A 17,426-nucleotide genomic window follows, 5' to 3' on the forward strand; every position below is an offset into this window, starting at 1 on the left:
CCACAGGGATGCATTTTAGACTACAGGTGTTCTGTAGTTTTCTCACACACCTGCCACATTTACTTATTTAGATTTATGCACTGTGCCTGTCAGCTGTTTTCATGCACTTTCACAAATAGAAAATCAATACTGTTTTTAATGCTATGCCTGTGATACACTGAACAAACTAACACTGAAAAAGTCCACATTTTCATTTGTTCAAAAGAAAGAAAAATACGGCTTTACAGTGTGGTGGTATTTAGATTTTTCAGTTGCTTTCTGCTGTGTTGGCAGTAATGATTTTTGCATGGGTATAAAACTAAACTTTTCTGATTCATGGTTGTTAAAATCCCCTGGTGCGTGTCTTCAAGAGTAGAGGTGCCTAGCCCTCGTGTTCTGGCACAATTCCAGTTTTGATAATTGCATTCTGCTTCCCCACTGTCCCCCACATTAGTATTCAGTTGAATTAGGAGGTTGTCTTTTTCACTGCTTTTGCTGCCCTGTTGTGGAAGATTGCTGTGAGCTGCTAAACTGCTTGCAGAGGTGGCTGCATTTCACCAATAGCTGAAGTGATGAGCAAAATTTTCCCAAGTACTGCCCAGTACTCTACTCGAGATAGTCTGTAAATATACTTCAGGATGGACTATGCTGCAGGAATCCAAGACAGGTTGCCATTGTTGTTTAAAGCTGCCTCTCATTTTAAAATCTCTTCATATTTGCTAGGCATAGCTGCTCCAGTTCCTGCCGAGAGCAAAACGTTTCCCAGTGGCTCCACAGCTGTTTCTGGGGGGAAAGTGACCACAGTTCCAGGGAAGCCAGGAGCGCCTCTTGCCGTGCAGCAGGCAGTTCAGGTGAGGGCTCCTTTGTGAGGCTTCTTTGCAGAGTTTGTCCATTTTCAAGATGAACAAAACTTACCGGCTTGCACTCCAGGTTTGTTCTTTTTCTGCAAAAAGAAAGAATTACATATCAAATACTGTTTGACTCTGGCATATAATTACTGAGTATGCAAGTACTGTGAACTCCTAAACACAAAGAAAACAAATGATCCCTATTAAAATGAATTAGACCACTGGGGGAGGGCGCTGTGTTCCTCTTCCTTGAGGGAATTAATGTACTTCACAGTGTATTTAGTGGCATGCAAATACTGTTGAGAGATACGTTCTAGAAGTGCAAATTAAAATAATTACCTATCAGAAAAGATTGATTCAGAATGTTTGCATCTCAACACCAAAGAGTTCCATTCTGAACTATTTCGGTGATGACTGAAATCCTCATGGTGAGTAGATTCTTGCTGTGTGTTTTGGCAATCAGTTTGTAGACATTAAATTCACATGGGGGTCCCAAATAAAAGAGAAACTTTGTTTCTTTTGCAGGCCAAACCTGGAGTGATTAGCTCCATCTCCGGCCTGAATCTTGGAAAAGGTCCCTTGCAGATCCAGGTAGTTGGGAAAGGATTGTCACAACTCATGCCCTCGGTCCCAGTCCAAACCCAGCAGCAGGTGAGTTTACACCAATGTGTAGTAGGTTTTTAAATGGTAATTTTGTTAAAAGCTTTTCTTTTTGAGATCGTGAGTCTAGTGGAGACTGCTCGGTTTTTTCCTTCCATTACGAGCTCAGTTTTGTTTGACTGTCCTATCAGTGTGGGAGCTCCAAAGGAAGGTGTCTTTCTGCTGCCTGAAAGCTGCCATGTTTAAAGTGAGCAAAGCTGGTTTTTCTCAGAGGGAATTCTCCCTTTTCTTCTGCACTTTGGATCAGAATCTCTAAAATAATCCATCTGATATTCTTGCAGCCCACAATCCCATTTTTTCCTCCAATGCCCTTGTATAAATCTGCCAAACAGGGAGAGTTCCCTTTAATGTGGGCTGGATGGTTCTTCCCTTAGATCATCATTGTTTGCAGAGTTAAACAAATCTGCTCATTCCTTTCATGTGCATTCTTTTCTCTTTCTTACCAGTATGATAGCAAGCTTGGAGGTCTGAAAAAAACTCCTACACTACAGCCCAGCAAGGAAGCTTGGTAAGTGTTTCCCACAGAGAGTGTTGGAGCCTAAGAAATTAAAGGGAACAGTGTAAGGATAGCAGTCAGGTCACAGTTTAACCGAATATCCTGTTAACTTTGGAACTGTCTCATTGTATATTATGTTTGGGTATATGAGCACCCTCTGAGCAATGCTGTACACCATAGTCTACTCTACTTGGAAGGGAGCATGAGACAGAGATGATCGAGTAACAGAAGATGCCCTCCAGTACCTCTCCAGGGGATCCCAGGGTGGCACTTGATCAAATGTACATTTCTCACTGAAGAAGAGAACTCTTTCAGAATTTTGCTGTGCCTCTCTCTCCCTCCCTCCCTCCCTCCCTCTCTCCCTGATTGCACTCATTTTCCTTTCTGCATTAGTGCATTTGGGTTGTGCATACACATGCACACGCACATGGCTAACTGTGTATTACACTGCATTGGTTTGCAACCATGTGTGTCCTGTCTGCATGAAGTACGTCACACATGCACAGCAGACCACATTCCATCACTGCCTGTTTTCACTCAACTAGCTGTAGTGTCAGTGTGAGGAGGGTGCGACTGGTTTAACTTGAAGATAAATTACATTTTCCTTAATTGGTAAAACTGTAGTAATATAATTTGAAAGCTCCCAGGGGGCACTTTTATAATTGAGTTATAGGATGTCTGAGTCACATTCCTTGTATCAAAAGAACCTTTCGTCTGTTCTTGGAGCTCTTGCTGCTGCCCAGAAATATCACAAGATGTTATATAACTCAGTTATGAGTGCCCTTTGGCAGCCCTAAAACTACAGACAGTATTAGCAAGGATAGGTAACTGTGTGTGTGTTTGTGTGTGCGTGTGTGTGCGCGCCTAGTCTAGTGTGTGTGTGTGTGTGTGTGTGTGTGCGCACACCTAGTCTATGCACATGTGTGTATTTCATGTTCCACACACCTAAAACTTCTCACTTTCTGCAGCAGAGAAGGTAAGCAATAGAGCGCCTTTGTAGAATGCTGCAATCCCTGCAAAAATTGGATATCTGTTGGAAGGAGGAGCAATAAGAATTTCCATCACTCATCACAGTGCTTTTACAGAAATCTCTCTGCTTCTGGGCCTGTTTTCCATACTCTTTACAACTGTCTGACTTGTTTCTTTTTTTCTTTGTTTAAGTTTCTTGGAACAGTTACACAAACATCAGGGAGCAGTGTTGCGCCCTGACTATAAAACTTCATTCCAGTCATTTGAAGATGCTTTACAAAGGCTTCTACCCTATCACGTATATCAGGGGATGCTCCCCTCTACCCATGACTACAGAAAGGGTAAGTTCATCTGTATATGCAAGGAGGGATGATCATTAATAGTCCTAGAACTATAGCAAAGTTTTTGAAACTTAGTTTAGCCAAGTAACAGAATATGGAGGTGGATCTCTCCCCGAGGGAGTAAACTCGGGTCTCTTCTTTTGATGTCAGTGTGATGGCACGTTGGGGTCCCCCGCCTCCTGCACCCCCGTAATGGCATGAACAGACTCCACCAGCCGGTAGAATAGAGGTGGTTTATTGCTTCTTCTGGATACAGCACAGATGTCATCAGGCTACAGGGCAGGCCTAGGATGCCTCAGCCCCCCTTGATATAGGGAAGGGGGTCTCGGCTTCTAAACCCCCCAGCCTGTAGCTGAGGCTGCTTCCTCCATGCTCCCAGACAGAAACTAACTAACCCTCCTCCAGCCCTGCCCCCCAGCCAGGGCAGCATCCACCTTCCTTTGTTTCTCCCCATGGGGGGTGGCTGGTCAGACCAGTTTGGAGCCACCTTTGCATAATGACTCACCCTTTCCCTGCACCCCAGCAAGTTACCCCCACCACGTCACAGTCGGCATGAGAGAGGTCACGATTGGTAGGTCATGGGGGAAATAGGTTTGTTCATACATGTAAAGGAAGCTGCTGTGTTTCCACTCCAGAAAAAAAAAGATAAATCCCAACACCTGAATAAACTTCCTGGAACCACATTTGAAATCTGGCAGTGTTGCAGCCCTTTAATCTTTCAAAGCTGGATGCACTGAGTTCCATCACTGGCTTCTGCGTTTGGAGCATTTGGAGGAGACGTTAAAAACAGAGTGCTCTGCTTGAGAGGCCACTCATCATACTGTAAAGCTTTTCACAGGAGCTGGAATTTCTCCTGGTGTCCTCGGTCAAATTTTCTCTTTGCTGTTTGCCATCCTGCACCTCAGCAGTGGCTGCATTTTGTAGATTCCAAGGCCAGAAAGATCCATTGTGCTACTCTGGTCTGACCTTTGTAACACAGAGCATAGAACTTCCCCCAAGCGAATGTGAGGAGTGCTATGCCGTTTGTGACAGACCCCTTGAGCATCCAGGGATTGGAGCACACGGTGCTGCACGCTTTTTATTAGACGTTAATGAACCATTTGAAACTCACCTGTTTGTCTGTGTGGGATAGGAACCTTGTGAAGTTTTCCTCGTTACCAGTTAGTGCAGACAGCAGCCTCTTCGTCCCGTGCAGTGGGGCCAGTCTTCTCTTTGTGAGGTGTGTGTGACCTTACTCACCTTGCCTCTCATCTCTGGGGCGACAGGAGCACGTCACGCAGCTTTGTGAGGAGCAGATAATCAAATAATCCTTTGATTATTTCCACAAAGAAAGCTGATAACCCTATTTATAATAGTGTGCACTTGAAGCAGGAATTGTCCATTTCCTAATGCTGGAATTCAGGAAAGAAGAATTGTTCTCTCTCTAGATCATGTCAGTATGTAAAGCAATGAACAGTCTAGAGAAGAAAACACCGAGCAGTCCTGTGGCACCTTAGAGACTGACAAATACAGTAAGCTTCCGTGGGCTAGTCTCTAAGGTGCCACAGGACTGCTTGTTGTCTTTAAAGTAACAGACTAACATGGGTCCCCCTCTGAGTATAGCCAATATGCACCAGGTGCTTTTATTTATCTTCCTATAACAGAAAAGTGAGGGAGCATTGTATTAAATTCACATTGGAAACTGATACTAGACATTCTATAGAAAGTGGCCAGATGCAGCCTGCAGCCCACAGCCCGGCTCATAGTGCTAGAGCTGGCCCTGGGCTGCATATTGCCCCGCCTTGACCTATGGAGATCCTTGCTAGGAGACCCAAGGAGGCCAAGAGCATAGCAGGAGTGAAAGGGTTAATCCGTGTATATGGATAATGAGACCACCCACAGTTACGGTAGACAGGCTCCAGAATACATTATATGGACATAACCCCTTCTGTTTCAGGGCCTAAGCCAGCCACTGACTAGGGGAGAAGCAAAGAGGGGGGAGGTATTTAGGAAGACATTTCCCTGTGGGTAAGTTAGTCCATAGTTGTCCTGTTGGGGTGTTCTTAGTCCCTTCCACTCGAGGATCTGCTGTTGCCCTCTGTCAGAGACCATACATTGATCTAGATGGGCCCTTGGTCTGAACCAGGCTGGCGATTCTTGTGTTCCCAAAACCATGTGCTGAATCTCTCTCCTGCTCCACATGTTCAGTTGATTCACTGCCCGGAGCTGTCCTGACAGACTTGCAGCGCCTGCCCTGGCAAGGGTTTGCAGTCACAGCTGGCAATCTCTGGGATTCATCCAATCACAAATGAGGCTGCTGAGTTTTCTTGTACCACTACTATTGGTATAGAACATTAGTCCTGTTTCTGCATTTCCCTGTCAGCGAATGGAGGCTTTCCTTTCAGATGTAGCAAGATAGCCCAGCAATGCCTGTGTGCAAAACAAACAGCCTCCTTTCTTTACCCCTTCTTTTAGTAGATGAAGAGTTTGAAACCGTGTCAACCCAACTGCTGAAACGCACGCAAGCTATGCTGAACAAATACCGCCTGCTGCTCTTAGAGGAGTCTCGGGTAAGATTGGCCTTTATGTGCTACTGTGCTCAGTGGGATGATGGTCAGCATGATTGTCAGGCTGCTCAAATCTGCCCTGTGCTTTTGTAGTGAGTGTGTTACATTGCAGTGTGACTGACTGACTAGTGACCATATAAGGGCTCAGCTCTGCACAGTTGAAGTCAGTTGATTTCAATGAGATTGGCTCAAGCTGTAGGTAGGGAGATTGGGGAAAAAGGCTTTTACCTTTTGGAAGGAACTCATCACAATTATGTCAGTTAATGTTTTATTTTACTTTTCAGTTGAAACAGGATATTAGTGAGGGGTAATTTTGCAGCAACCCTGGAACTTCTTTTTAATGGGGAAAGTAAAGCTTGGTCAGAGCAGAAGTACAAGAAATTAACTTGGAGTACAAGTTTAAATTAAAATGCTGTAAGGAAGGCAGATTTTCCATTCTGGGGACCCACCGCCCAAAAGCCCGGAGTGAGGAAAAGTGTTTTTCAGTGCCTGAGTTAGACATGTGCCTGCTCCGTGAGAACAAGCAGTAGTCAGTGTCATGCCATGGTAATTCAGTGTCACGCCGCAGTAGTAGTGTGGGTTTCCCATGAAGCAGAAGCTGGAGAGGCTTGTAAGTTGTTGTTGGGTCCCTAATTTCTGTATGGGGATAAAAGTGTCTTCCTTTTCTTCCAATTCTCACCTGTTTTATATTCTTGGTCTGCAGAGAGTTAGTCCTTCTGCAGAGATGGTGATGATTGATCGAATGTTTATTCAGGAAGAAAAGACCATGCTGGCTCTTGATAAACAGCTAGCAAAGGAGAAACCCGGTAAGAGAGATGTTCTTTTTGTTATCTGTGTACCTCGCTTGATCGTATGCTGCTCCTTTTAGAAGCTAGGCCCAGTATTTTCCTGCCTTTTACGTCATTAAGGCAGGAGTGGAAAACTTGTGTCCCATGCCAGCTCTCAGCCAGCTGCCTCTGTAATAGTTGGGTCACTCTGCAAAGACCTCGGGTCCCATTTTACAATGCTTTTGTATGAGCGGAGTGGAAGGCTGCTCAGAGCAAGACTGAGCAGTGTGTGCTGAGTTCTGTAGGCTTCTCCGTCTGTCCCTTGAGAGCAAAGTCAATGGCTGCAGACTTCTCCATTTTCTAAAAACTAGGTGCAGTCTGTAGACTCCAGTTCTCCATTTCCCTCCTTTTGGGTGCCTGTAAATGTAAATTTGTGGCATCTTGTCTCAGTGATTTCTGTTTGTTTGGCTCAACTTGAGAGATCTGGAAAGAACCCTAGACCAAGGAGAGAGTCTTTGTGGCCTAGAGAAGAAAGAACAGCTAGGCAGTGGTGTCTGTAACATGAACAACCCCATTCCCAGGGCTCTCAAATTGTTCCTTCTGGGCACGCATGATCAAAGGAACACGGGGCTTTTAAATGGTTGCGCCCCTCTCCTTGTGTGTTGAGCAGAAGCACATGGGGAAAGGTGAGCCAGTCTGGGACTGAATCCTCTAGGAGGCAGAAAGAGAGAAAATTAGCAAAAGGAAGAGGGTTGAAAAACAGAAGCAGCGGCTAGCAAAAAGGGACTGAGGGGCGTTATAGAACAGGAGATAAATACCAGCTGCAGCAGGGTGAGTGTTGATTTGTAAATATGATGTTTACAAATGTCAGGAATTACATGAAGGAAAGACTGTTTAGTGATTGAAGAAAGTCTGAGTCAGGACTTCCAGGTTTCTAATCCCAGCTTTTGTGATGATTTGCTATAAAACAGGAGTAAAACTTCCCTTGTGGGCTAGGGCTTTTTTTAGGGTGAATCGAGTAATTAGAGTAATTGTTAGATGCGAGGGAAAGGTGAGAATTGCCATTAGTTTTGCGGTTGACACACACTTATTGTTACCATTTTTCTAATGGGTGTTTTCTCCATGTACCATTTGGCTAGACACTGACGTTGTGTGTTTGTTGCAGATGAGTACGTCTCCTCCTCTTCTCGCTCGCAGAGCCTCACTTCCTCTCTGGCGCTTGCCTCTGCGTCCAGCATCACCCCGGCTTCTGAGAACCTAAAGGTGCCTGCAGTGCAGACCGCTACCCAGATCCACCCCACCAAATTGGTGATCAAGCACAGTGGCGGCTCCCCTTCTGTCACGTGGGCTAAAGCTTCCCCTTCTTTGGACGGCGATGAGGATGCCCTACCCTCGAGGAGCAAGCCCCCGATCAAAACGTATGAGGCCCGGAGCCGGATCGGGCTGAAGCTGAAGATCAAGCAGGAGGCTGGTCTCAGCAAGGTGGTCCACAACACTGCCTTGGACCCCGTCCACCAGCCGCCCCCAGTGTGCACTGTCATTAAACCATCTGAGCCGCACTCTTCAGCCGCCGCCGTCGCCGCCACCACCGCCGGGCAAATGAACGGGACTCTTGACCATGTCACCTCAGCTCCTGTGGAGAAAAAACCCCTTGTGACCTACTGCAGGCTTCCGCTGCGTAAGACTTACCGGGAGAACGTGGATGCTTTTGTAGCAGATAAAGCCACCGATGCCTGTCCAAAGGGAAGCATCCCGAAGGTGGATACGATCCCCAGCCCTCTTGTGATCAAGCAGGAGGAAGGCTCCAAAGGCGTGATCACCTCTCTCAAAACCCATGAGCCCCCCGCTGTGGCTGCGGCAGAGAAGAGCAAGCTGGAGGAGAGCGCCAAGCACCTGTTTTTCAGCAGGAGTGATGCCCGTTCTCTGGTGATGCAAGGCAGCCCGGCCCCTCAGAAGACCGATGACTCTACCAGTGGCCTTATGAAGGAACTTGCAGAAGTAGAGGATGAGTTTTATCATGGAATGATAAAAACAGAGCCCCCTGACCACAGCTCTGGCTCAGAGCTCACCTGGGAAGTGCCCCTGCCTCCAGCCAAGCGCAGGAAGTCCGAGTCCTTTGACGTGGATAACGCCAGCTTCTCCAGCGACAGCCCCCAGGACGACTCCCTTAATGAGCACCTACAGAGTGCCATTGACAGCATCCTCAACCTGCAGCAACCTCAGACTGGGGGCCAGAGCATCCGGACCCCCTCCTCCTCTTACAACTCCTCTTCCTCCCCTTTCTCTTCGCCTGTCCACCGTACAGACACTTACCTTGCCCCCAATCACAACGGCGGCCTTGGAGCAAGGACGTTGAACAGATAACAGAAAACCAAACGGCGCAGAAACTGGACACAGAGCAAGGACCGAAGAAAACGCTCTTGCTGGTTGAAACGGTCGAGCACCGTGGGTGTTATTGGTGCCATCTACCCAGAGACCTAATGGCTCGGGCCTGGCACCAGCAGGAGTGGGGGAAGAGGGTGTCCTAGTGATGCTTCATCCGAGGGTTGAAATGATGGGCTATGGATGTTGTCAAGTACAAGCTGAGGCTGGATTTACAATACACTCGTCTCATCAGATACACCCTAGAACCGCAAGTGAGAAGCAACCAGGCGGGTGGGAGGGGATTGACGGGCCCATAGGTAGTGCTGGCTATGTAATTTAGATTCTGTAACAAATTGCTAATTTGAGTATCTGATCAGTCTTCTCCTCTCCACCCTCCCCTCCCCCCCCCCCCCCCCGAAAAAAAAAATTCTTAAACTTTGAACAGATTGCAAGTTAAGCCAGTGAGAGGCAAAAGGGGACTCTGAGGAATCGCCACCGGGGCAACATGTATTGTTAGTTTTTAAGTTATTTCACGGATCAAGCCGGACCGTGTGGAACCTCTCATTGGTCAGCAAAGGGCAAAAAGTCAAGAAAGGAAACGCAAACACTAATAATGAAAAGAAAGTTTACAAATAAGCCCGTAAGTTTTACTCCTAGGACTCGGAGAACAGCTCCCTTGGGAGCAGCGGTGGGTGGGACTCGCGGACGCAGCACAGGCAAGATGAGGAAAGGGGGGTGGCTACATTGCTTTTTGTTGTACTCCATGGCAACCTGATATTTTCATAGCAACCAGGCGCGGTGCAGTCAAGCTGTGTGAGGAGCGAGCCGGTCTGGCCTTTCCCTGCAGCATGCCAAGGCGAGGGGGGTGCTGATAAGGGAACGCTCTGGGGCCAAGGCGTCGCGGTTCAGTGTTCTGCTTGGAGCAAGCAAAGGCAGAAAGCAAAAATGCCAAGTGCGTGTTTACATGTTTCACATTTCGGCTTTGCAGCCTTTATTGTGGCTTCAGTGTTTCCTGTACTCTTCTTCCGTGCTCTCGGTCCCCCTCCTTGTCTTGCTTTTCCACAGGCTTTCCTTATTAAAGCCATGAAGGGGATCCCTGTTTTCACAGAGTCTACTCTTGACATGACCCTCCGCCACCTGCCCAAGGCAGACTGTCTGGAGCTCCCTAGCAAAGCCTTGCCCTATTCAGCGAAAAGTGGAGGCTGGGTGCCTCTGGCAGTCTGGGACGTGAGAGTATTGGACTGACCCAAGTCATCCTTTTCCGAGCCATGCCGAACACGCTTACTGTGCCAGCAGACCCTCTTCTCCTCCAGCATCCTCAGTTTTGGTCAGTCCCTGATTTTCCTTTTCCTTTAGTTCTGCTCATCTTGGCTCTTTCCACATCCCATGGGCGCTAGACCTCCGAGCATACAGGGAGGTTTAGAAGCCCTAGCAAGTGTGTGTGAGCAGGTGGATGCCGTGATAGATCCGATACCAGACCTTTTGCTGATGCATGTCCAGTGGCTTTGTCAAGATTGAGTTCTAACTCTTTTCTTGTGTCGAGCCGTCCCAGCAGTCTCTCTAATTCACACGGAAGCTAGGACTGCCACTTTTCTCCCCAATCCTAGATTTATCAGTTAAATGGTGCCTAGTGAAATTAACATCAGGACATTTTATTTCAGTTGGGGTGGGGGGTGCTGTCTTTCCAGCTTGGTCTTCCTTTTCTCTTGCGAGCTTATCACCATACTCGTGGTCAGTCTCGCACCAGACCAACACGTGGACAGTGGTTGAGCGTACTGTGATACAGAAACTGCCAGGAAATGTAATGATTTCACTACAAATAACAGACATACATTCTTCCAACATTTACACTGGCGAATGCCAGAAACCCTGAGGAGAATCTATTTATTCCCATTCATGCCTTATTATTTCTTTACCCAAATCTGTGGTGACAGTGGAAACACATGGTTTCTTTCCACTGCTCCCCCACAGGGGTGTGTAGGTAACCATAACTGAATTGTATTTATATATGTATGGTGTGTGCATGTCGATGCTGTAATCTGTAGGTGTGGCATTCATCCCATTACAGCTTTTTCACTGATTGTTACCTCCCATTTTTCCTTGGCAGTACGTGGAGTAAGGGCTTTGCATCAGTGCCAGCGAATATTTGTGATGTGCCACTAGGCCTGTTTCCCTCCACAGCTTCTTGATGTCATTTATTGCCACGGGAGAGGAGTACAAATAGGCTGCTGTATCAGCACACCACCTTCTCGCAGTCTCTCGTGTTGGCAAGCCCCTGCTGCTTTTGATGAGATCCCACAGTTCACATCCAGATGGGGGAAGGGGATTTGAGAGGGAACACGTCTCCTCTTGCTGGCTTGGAGTGCACAGAGCAAAACGTGTCACTCTGCACAAAAACCTCCTTTTCTGTCAGTAGGCAAGACAGATAATGATCAAAAGCAGAAGCAAGTACTCCACGCCCAGCTGCCCACAGTGGGGATTAAGAAGTGGTGAAATATCAGGAAGGTAACAATAAATAAGAAAGAAGTTAAAATAAATACACTAAAAATCAACTTGTGTGAGAATCTCAGGCTCCCCTAAAATCAATTGCTCACAACCGGGTTGGTAACTCTCAACTTCCTACTCACAACTGTAGTGTTACATCAGCAGCCACAGGGGGGTGCCTGACGCCAAGTGAAGGGGGGCGCCTGTTTCCTAGCACCTTTGTATTGGATTCTTTACAGTATTTCTTTCTTCAGTTTCTTCCATGCACTGAGTGCTATAAATTATTGGGTTTCGATCCTCCTAACATTCATCTCACTGATGGGTTTTTATTGAAACAAGTCCTCCTTTTTGCCTTGCTGCATTGCCTTTAGGAACTTCATAAGAGCAGGGCATTCAGAGAAAAACAAGTCGGTTACTGCTTTGTCTGGTAACTATGGGGTAGAACAGAAGTGACACTTTTCTGTGTCCCTTGCTCTTCTTATACATCCACACACCGCCCACACCTCAAGACCCAGGCAGTTCAGGAGATACTGTAGAACTTCCTGTGTTTTGTGCCTGAAAGAGCCAGAGGTCTGAGTGACAAACCCAACTCTGAGGATGGTGACATTAGCATAGATGTATGCTACTCTGACATCAGTGTCTCCTGGGATTTGCAAATGTGTCCCTGAGGGCAGAGCAGAGAGCAGGGCAAACCTGTCTTTGTGAACTGGGATCCAAGGACCCAGTCTGGCGACATTGGCAAAGTCAACTGAAGAGGGACAGAATCGTCAGTGTTCTCAGTCAGAACTGTTTGGATTTGGAAGGTTTTCTGCTGCTTTTTTCCCCTTTCCTAAAACTGATTTACGGTTCTACCCTGCCCAGCGCGCGCGCGCACACCCCCCCGAATACCCTGAATTTCCACTGCTCTCAGACTCCTGTAAAAGGAAGCTGGTTAGCGTTGTGTGTCGATTAACCATAAGGGGCCCCTGAAAGAAACACAAAGCTGCCATCTCTTACTACTCCATGGAAGTTTAGTGTTTTCTTACCATAGCAGTCCCAACAACAGGATTTGAATCTTAAAAGGCACAACCCCCACACCACTGTCCCTCCACATTTTAGTCACTCATACGTTGTCTGCTGGGATTCAGTATATCCCAGTGAATTCTTTCCCCGGCCAAATTGTAGTCCCATCCAAATCAGAGGTAAAATCCCCATTGATTTCACTGGAAGGAGGACAGACTTCCTGGAAAGTTTGCCAGCTCTAGAGAGAGTAGAACTGAGTCTGCAAATGTACAAAGGCTGCTTCTGCAAACAGATGGATTAAGATTATGCAGGGCCCAGATTCCCCCAGATCCCGTGTAACATTCTTCCATCAGTATCAGTGTGTGTCACTCATGCCACATGAGTCAGAGCAGCGTAGCACCTGGTCAGCGCCTGTCCTGGGCCATAGAGTAGTATGTGCGCCGAGGGGCCAAACGGATTGTCACGGGGTGGGGTTCCCTGGACTCCGGGCACACACTCCTAGGCAGTTTGGCCACCATGTACTTTATTTGCAATGTGCTCTACAAGTGTTTGTCCCCACAAGTCAAGGCCCAGGGCAGGGGACAGCTCACTCACCTCTTGGTTGCCAAGAATTCCCCCAATCTTTCTTCTCGTCTCTTCCGTTATCGTTTTTCAGACAGTGAGTTTTACATCTTTTGTCACGCACAGTGCCCTCTTACGCGCTTTAGAGTCTCCAGTTCGTTGCTTTGAGACAGGCCTGTTTGGCCTCGGTCGGGGCCACCTAGTAAGTGGCGGCTTCATATGCTTCCAAATCCATGTTGTTTTTCCTCATGTCTGCATGTGAAAAGAGAAACACATGGGCCGGCTGCAGATGAAATGCAGGCCAGCCCCTTGGCTAACATCCCAGTGTTTCACCAACAGAGCTACTGAGCCCCAGCAAGTTGTGCTGGAGCGTAGCTGCTTGAGATCTTGCTGGGGAGCCAGATGAACTGCATTCAGCTACCGGCTCTAAATCTGATTTTTTTTTCTTTTGCTGCTTCCCTTTCCAAGAAGGGAATCATAAATCGTAATGTCCAGGGCCTGGGACTTAGCCATAACTGCATTCACATTTCTACGTATTCTCATGCGCTCATTAGCAACAGACTTCAAACTTGGTCTCTGCGACTGTGAATGTTTGTAACTCATCAAGGCCTTTCCCTTTCTCGCCCAGTTCTTGGTGGTTACCATCGTCCTGAAATCTGCAAACTCCATTTCCCATTCAACAGCCGCCTCTTGCTTTATAGCTCGAGAGACTCAACTAGAAAGGAGTCAGCAGCTTTCACCTTCTAGCTCAGCGCTCAGAAGTCCCATGTAAGCATCTCAATGGAGCCACTAGATTTTCAAAAATACTCCACTGTTCCCACTGTCCTACTTGATGCTGAGGACTTCTGGAAATTTGGGCCACATTTCTTGCCCCTCTTTCTTCTCTTCATTCCTTACCAAAAAGAGGCCTTAAAAGTATTCATATGCCACTCATCACTCCACTCCAGGAAACAGAAAAAGGGGAAAGTAATTTAGAACAGAAGCAGCTGTTGCATTTCAGTGGACAGAATCAAGTATTTTAGAATCAGTGGGGAAGGGGAAGTGTGACAGGAGGGCTGGGGTCTTTAAGGAGTAAGTAACTTGGAGGTGAACACAGCCCTTAAGAGCTGTGTGCAGGTCGCTCTCGGGGAGTGTGGAGCACACCGGAACAGCCTGCTAAGTTCCTTGTTTTCAATTCTTAGCGTTAAGTTTGCACAATCCGTCTTGCCTTTGCCACTCTTCTCCCAGCTCAGTACATGCTCACGCACACAAGGCAGATCAAAAATACCCAACCCATTGTATAAAGCAGCATACTTCAGAGTGTGCATGTCACCCCTCGCTGTGAATGCATGTGACAAAGAGAATAGAGAAGTGTATGCAGTCGGGTCCTTCCAGCTGGGAGAGTACGCAATTGACAAACCTCTCTAGTCTGTTGGAAGATAAAGAGCTGGGTTTGGAAAACCACGTGCGGGCTCTTTTATTACCACCAGGCCTTATTGTCACATGCACATTAGCTACCCATCGATGTCCAACCTTCGTGTTTGTTCCCCATCCTATTCACTTCCTGCTGCTTTATGCACATACCCAACTGCCTCCTGACATGTTGTCCTTGCTGGAAAACAGCAACGTAGGCTGTTCTATGCACCCCCAAACAGAGATCAGATGGCTGCTGGGGAGAACAGTGACTGCTCACCTAAACTATTCTGCAACGTCAGTTTCTTTAACCCTTTGTGTCTTGTGAAGTAGAGAAAAGTGTGTGTCTTAAGGAGAGTTTGCAGTTTAATGAAGACAGTTTTAGGGGGCATAATTTAACCAAAAAAGAAAAAGGTCTACTTTTTTTCCTTTGACAAGCGTGTTTTAGCATTAGACCATCCACCACTGATGTAGGTTTTCTGGATAGTTATGTATCAGGTCGGTACCTCTGGCCCACAAGCTTTCTAATTTACTTTAAAAAGATTAGCAGTGTTGCTTTTCCATTCACAAAAACTGCCGGATACATTCTGCCTTTGTACCCAGGTGTATTTTAATTCCTCCATTTGGGAAGCCTCAGTCAGACTTGTTACGGTTTGTTGCTTGTGAACTGCCTTTTGTCCGTTCTGACGCGTTGGCTCTAGGTAAGAAGGGAAGTCTCCTGTTTTACCACAGAAGACAAGCAAACCAGAAGTGATTTGATTTTTTTCATTGTTATTACTGAGGTTTTAATTTTGCATTTGAACATTGCTCTGTGCCACTGGGCAGGAAGATACAAATCCAAGGAGAGAACCCCCTTTTGGATTGGCTTGCCCCATGGCCCTCTGAGCCCTTCCTTGTCTGTGATGAGAGGGGTGGTTAGGTAGCAATAAGGAATGACAATTCCCAGGCTAAAATATTTGGCGTTTTCTTTTTTATATATACATATATATATATAAAAATGTGTATTAAATTGTTTGGTTTTTGTTTAGTGTCTAATTTTTTTAATCGAAAAGAAAGAGTGGCTTTGGGATCATTTGAGCATTATTTTGTTTCCTTTCTCTGCAAGATGGATAACTAAAACCAGAGACACCCCTTTTGGACACAGGCTGATATGCGTTGGCTTTCTCACTGTTACAGGGAAGTGCACTCAAACTTTTTTACATCTTCCCACTGTTTTGAAATTAACTTGAAGTGACCGTACCTTTTTCTTTCCACCGTGGGGAGGGGGGTTCTTTTCACCCCTCTTCTGCACATTTCAATTTACATAGTTTTGCAGGGGGATAGTAATGAGTTTTGATTCCCAGCTGTCCCTGTCCATGTCAGCTTGTCTCTGATGTAGAATTAACCTGAAGAGGAAATGCAAGCCAAAAAAAAAAATCATGGCAAAAAGGAATTCTATCATCCCCACCTGTTCATTTAGTTCCCCCTCCCCCCAAATAAAGTAAGAGCAACACTTGCAAAAAAGGAGAGGGAAAATTCCCCACCACTGAACCAAGTAAAACAACCCCCTTTTCTTTCTTGCCCCGCTGGTACCAGTGAACGCTATCACAGTTTGAAACAAAATATAGTACTATAAAATAATTTTGTACTGTATTTATTGTGTATAACAATTTTTTTAAAGAATTATGTACATTTAGTACTTCTGTGTAAATTAAATTGCTCTTCTTTTTAAATACTGTATATGAATCGTTTTGTGTTTCTTTCCAAAGACCTTGAGACTAGTTTGCAAATGAGGAGGTGGGTTATTATTTATTATTAGTTGTGTTGCATGTCTTACCCCTTCTTTGCTGTGCTTTTGTTTAAAAACCGTCTGTCTACGGTCGTTTGCAAGGGAGAGAAGGGCTTTGTTGGTATCTTACCAGTATGTCTAGGAACCCGATCACAATGCAACAGCCTCCAAACGGGACCCAGAGTTTCTCTCTGAGGCGATACAGGGAAGGGCTGTGCTGACCCACAGTTTGGACTCCTGCAGTCGGATCCTTGCTTCATGAGGTGGAGGAGTGTGCCTGCAGCAGTCGCTTTGCATGAGGGTCCGGCTTTATAACCAGGTCGGGGACCTGGATGATAAATTAGTCCCTGGACACAGCGGTATCTGGATGCCTCGCAATCTTGTAGTGCTCAAGTGTGTGACAGATCTGCCTCCCGCAGGAGCAAGAATGAGACGGGTCACTGGATGGGTCTTATGTCTTCACCTGGCGCCGGCACCAGACAGCCAAGCAAAGTGAGTGGAATGACCATGCCACCTGCCAGCGCCCCAGTGAATCAGACCAGAGCATTTCTGACCCGAGCCCTTGGGAAGTTGTGCACTGAGCACAAAACAGTTGATAGATGAACAACCATTCCCACCTATCGGCTGCTCGGTAAAGGGTGTGGAATAGGGATGTGCTTTGCTTTGTCTTTGCAATGGCACCTCCAGTGTTCATGGAAGCGCTTTGACCAGGCAGTTGGGGGAGTATTTTCATCAAACGTTCGGGTGTTAAGTGGGATAAATAGCAGATTTTTTTTTTTTTCAACAAAGCCCTGAACTACGGGAGTCAAAACCAAAACTGCTTTAGTTAAATTTCGAGCGGGGAACAAAATAATTTCCCACCCAGCCGACCCCTGAGAGGTGCACAGCACTTTGGGGCCATAGCCTAAGCTGCCTCGAGAAGGGCTCCCCTGCATTTTGAAATCCGCAGCCACAAGTCTCAGCGCTCAGGTCTGCGATTCGGGCTTTTACAGTGGCACGAACCACAGGCTCTGGGGGCAGTTCGGGCCCTGAACTCCCCCACCCCACCCCGCACACCAGCGCCTGTGCGCCCCCAAGCCTAAATATCAACCCCGCGGCTTTAGCACTGTAGCAAGAAACCCACAACTCCAGGCTGTGGGCTTGGAAACTCCTGTGGAAAAGGGCTTGTTGCGTTCACCCCTGCAAATCAATGCACCTTCAGTCCAGACATTTGATACACGGGTTATTGGACGCTCAGTTCAGCTGCTGC

The 17,426-nt window shown here is 46.8% G+C and overlaps 1 protein-coding gene across 6 annotated transcripts in view; it reads left to right on the forward strand.

Moving 5' to 3' along the window:
* The window catches only part of BICRA (BRD4 interacting chromatin remodeling complex associated protein), a 127,951-nt gene extending 111,823 nt beyond the window's left edge, over positions 1 to 16,128 (forward strand). For 5 of the 6 annotated variants that reach the window (XM_075917967.2, XM_075917966.2, XM_089769865.1 and 2 more), the window contains 7 exons: positions 703 to 830; positions 1,353 to 1,478; positions 1,934 to 1,995; positions 3,145 to 3,293; positions 5,748 to 5,842; positions 6,543 to 6,645; positions 7,772 to 16,128. In XM_075917967.2, the coding sequence (XP_075774082.2) occupies positions 703 to 830; positions 1,353 to 1,478; positions 1,934 to 1,995; positions 3,145 to 3,293; positions 5,748 to 5,842; positions 6,543 to 6,645; positions 7,772 to 8,970 (1,862 nt within the window). In that variant the 3' untranslated portion in view covers positions 8,971 to 16,128. The remainder of the gene's footprint in view (positions 1 to 702; positions 831 to 1,352; positions 1,479 to 1,933; positions 1,996 to 3,144; positions 3,294 to 5,747; positions 5,843 to 6,542; positions 6,646 to 7,771) is intronic. The other variant, XM_089769864.1, reaches the window with a different exon arrangement.
* The last annotated feature ends 1,298 nt before the right edge of the window (positions 16,129 to 17,426 follow it).

Source organism: Pelodiscus sinensis, chromosome 18 (assembly GCF_052426305.1).
Source record: "Pelodiscus sinensis isolate ZL-2025 chromosome 18, ASM5242630v1, whole genome shotgun sequence".
Taxonomy (NCBI): domain Eukaryota; kingdom Metazoa; phylum Chordata; order Testudines; family Trionychidae; genus Pelodiscus; species Pelodiscus sinensis.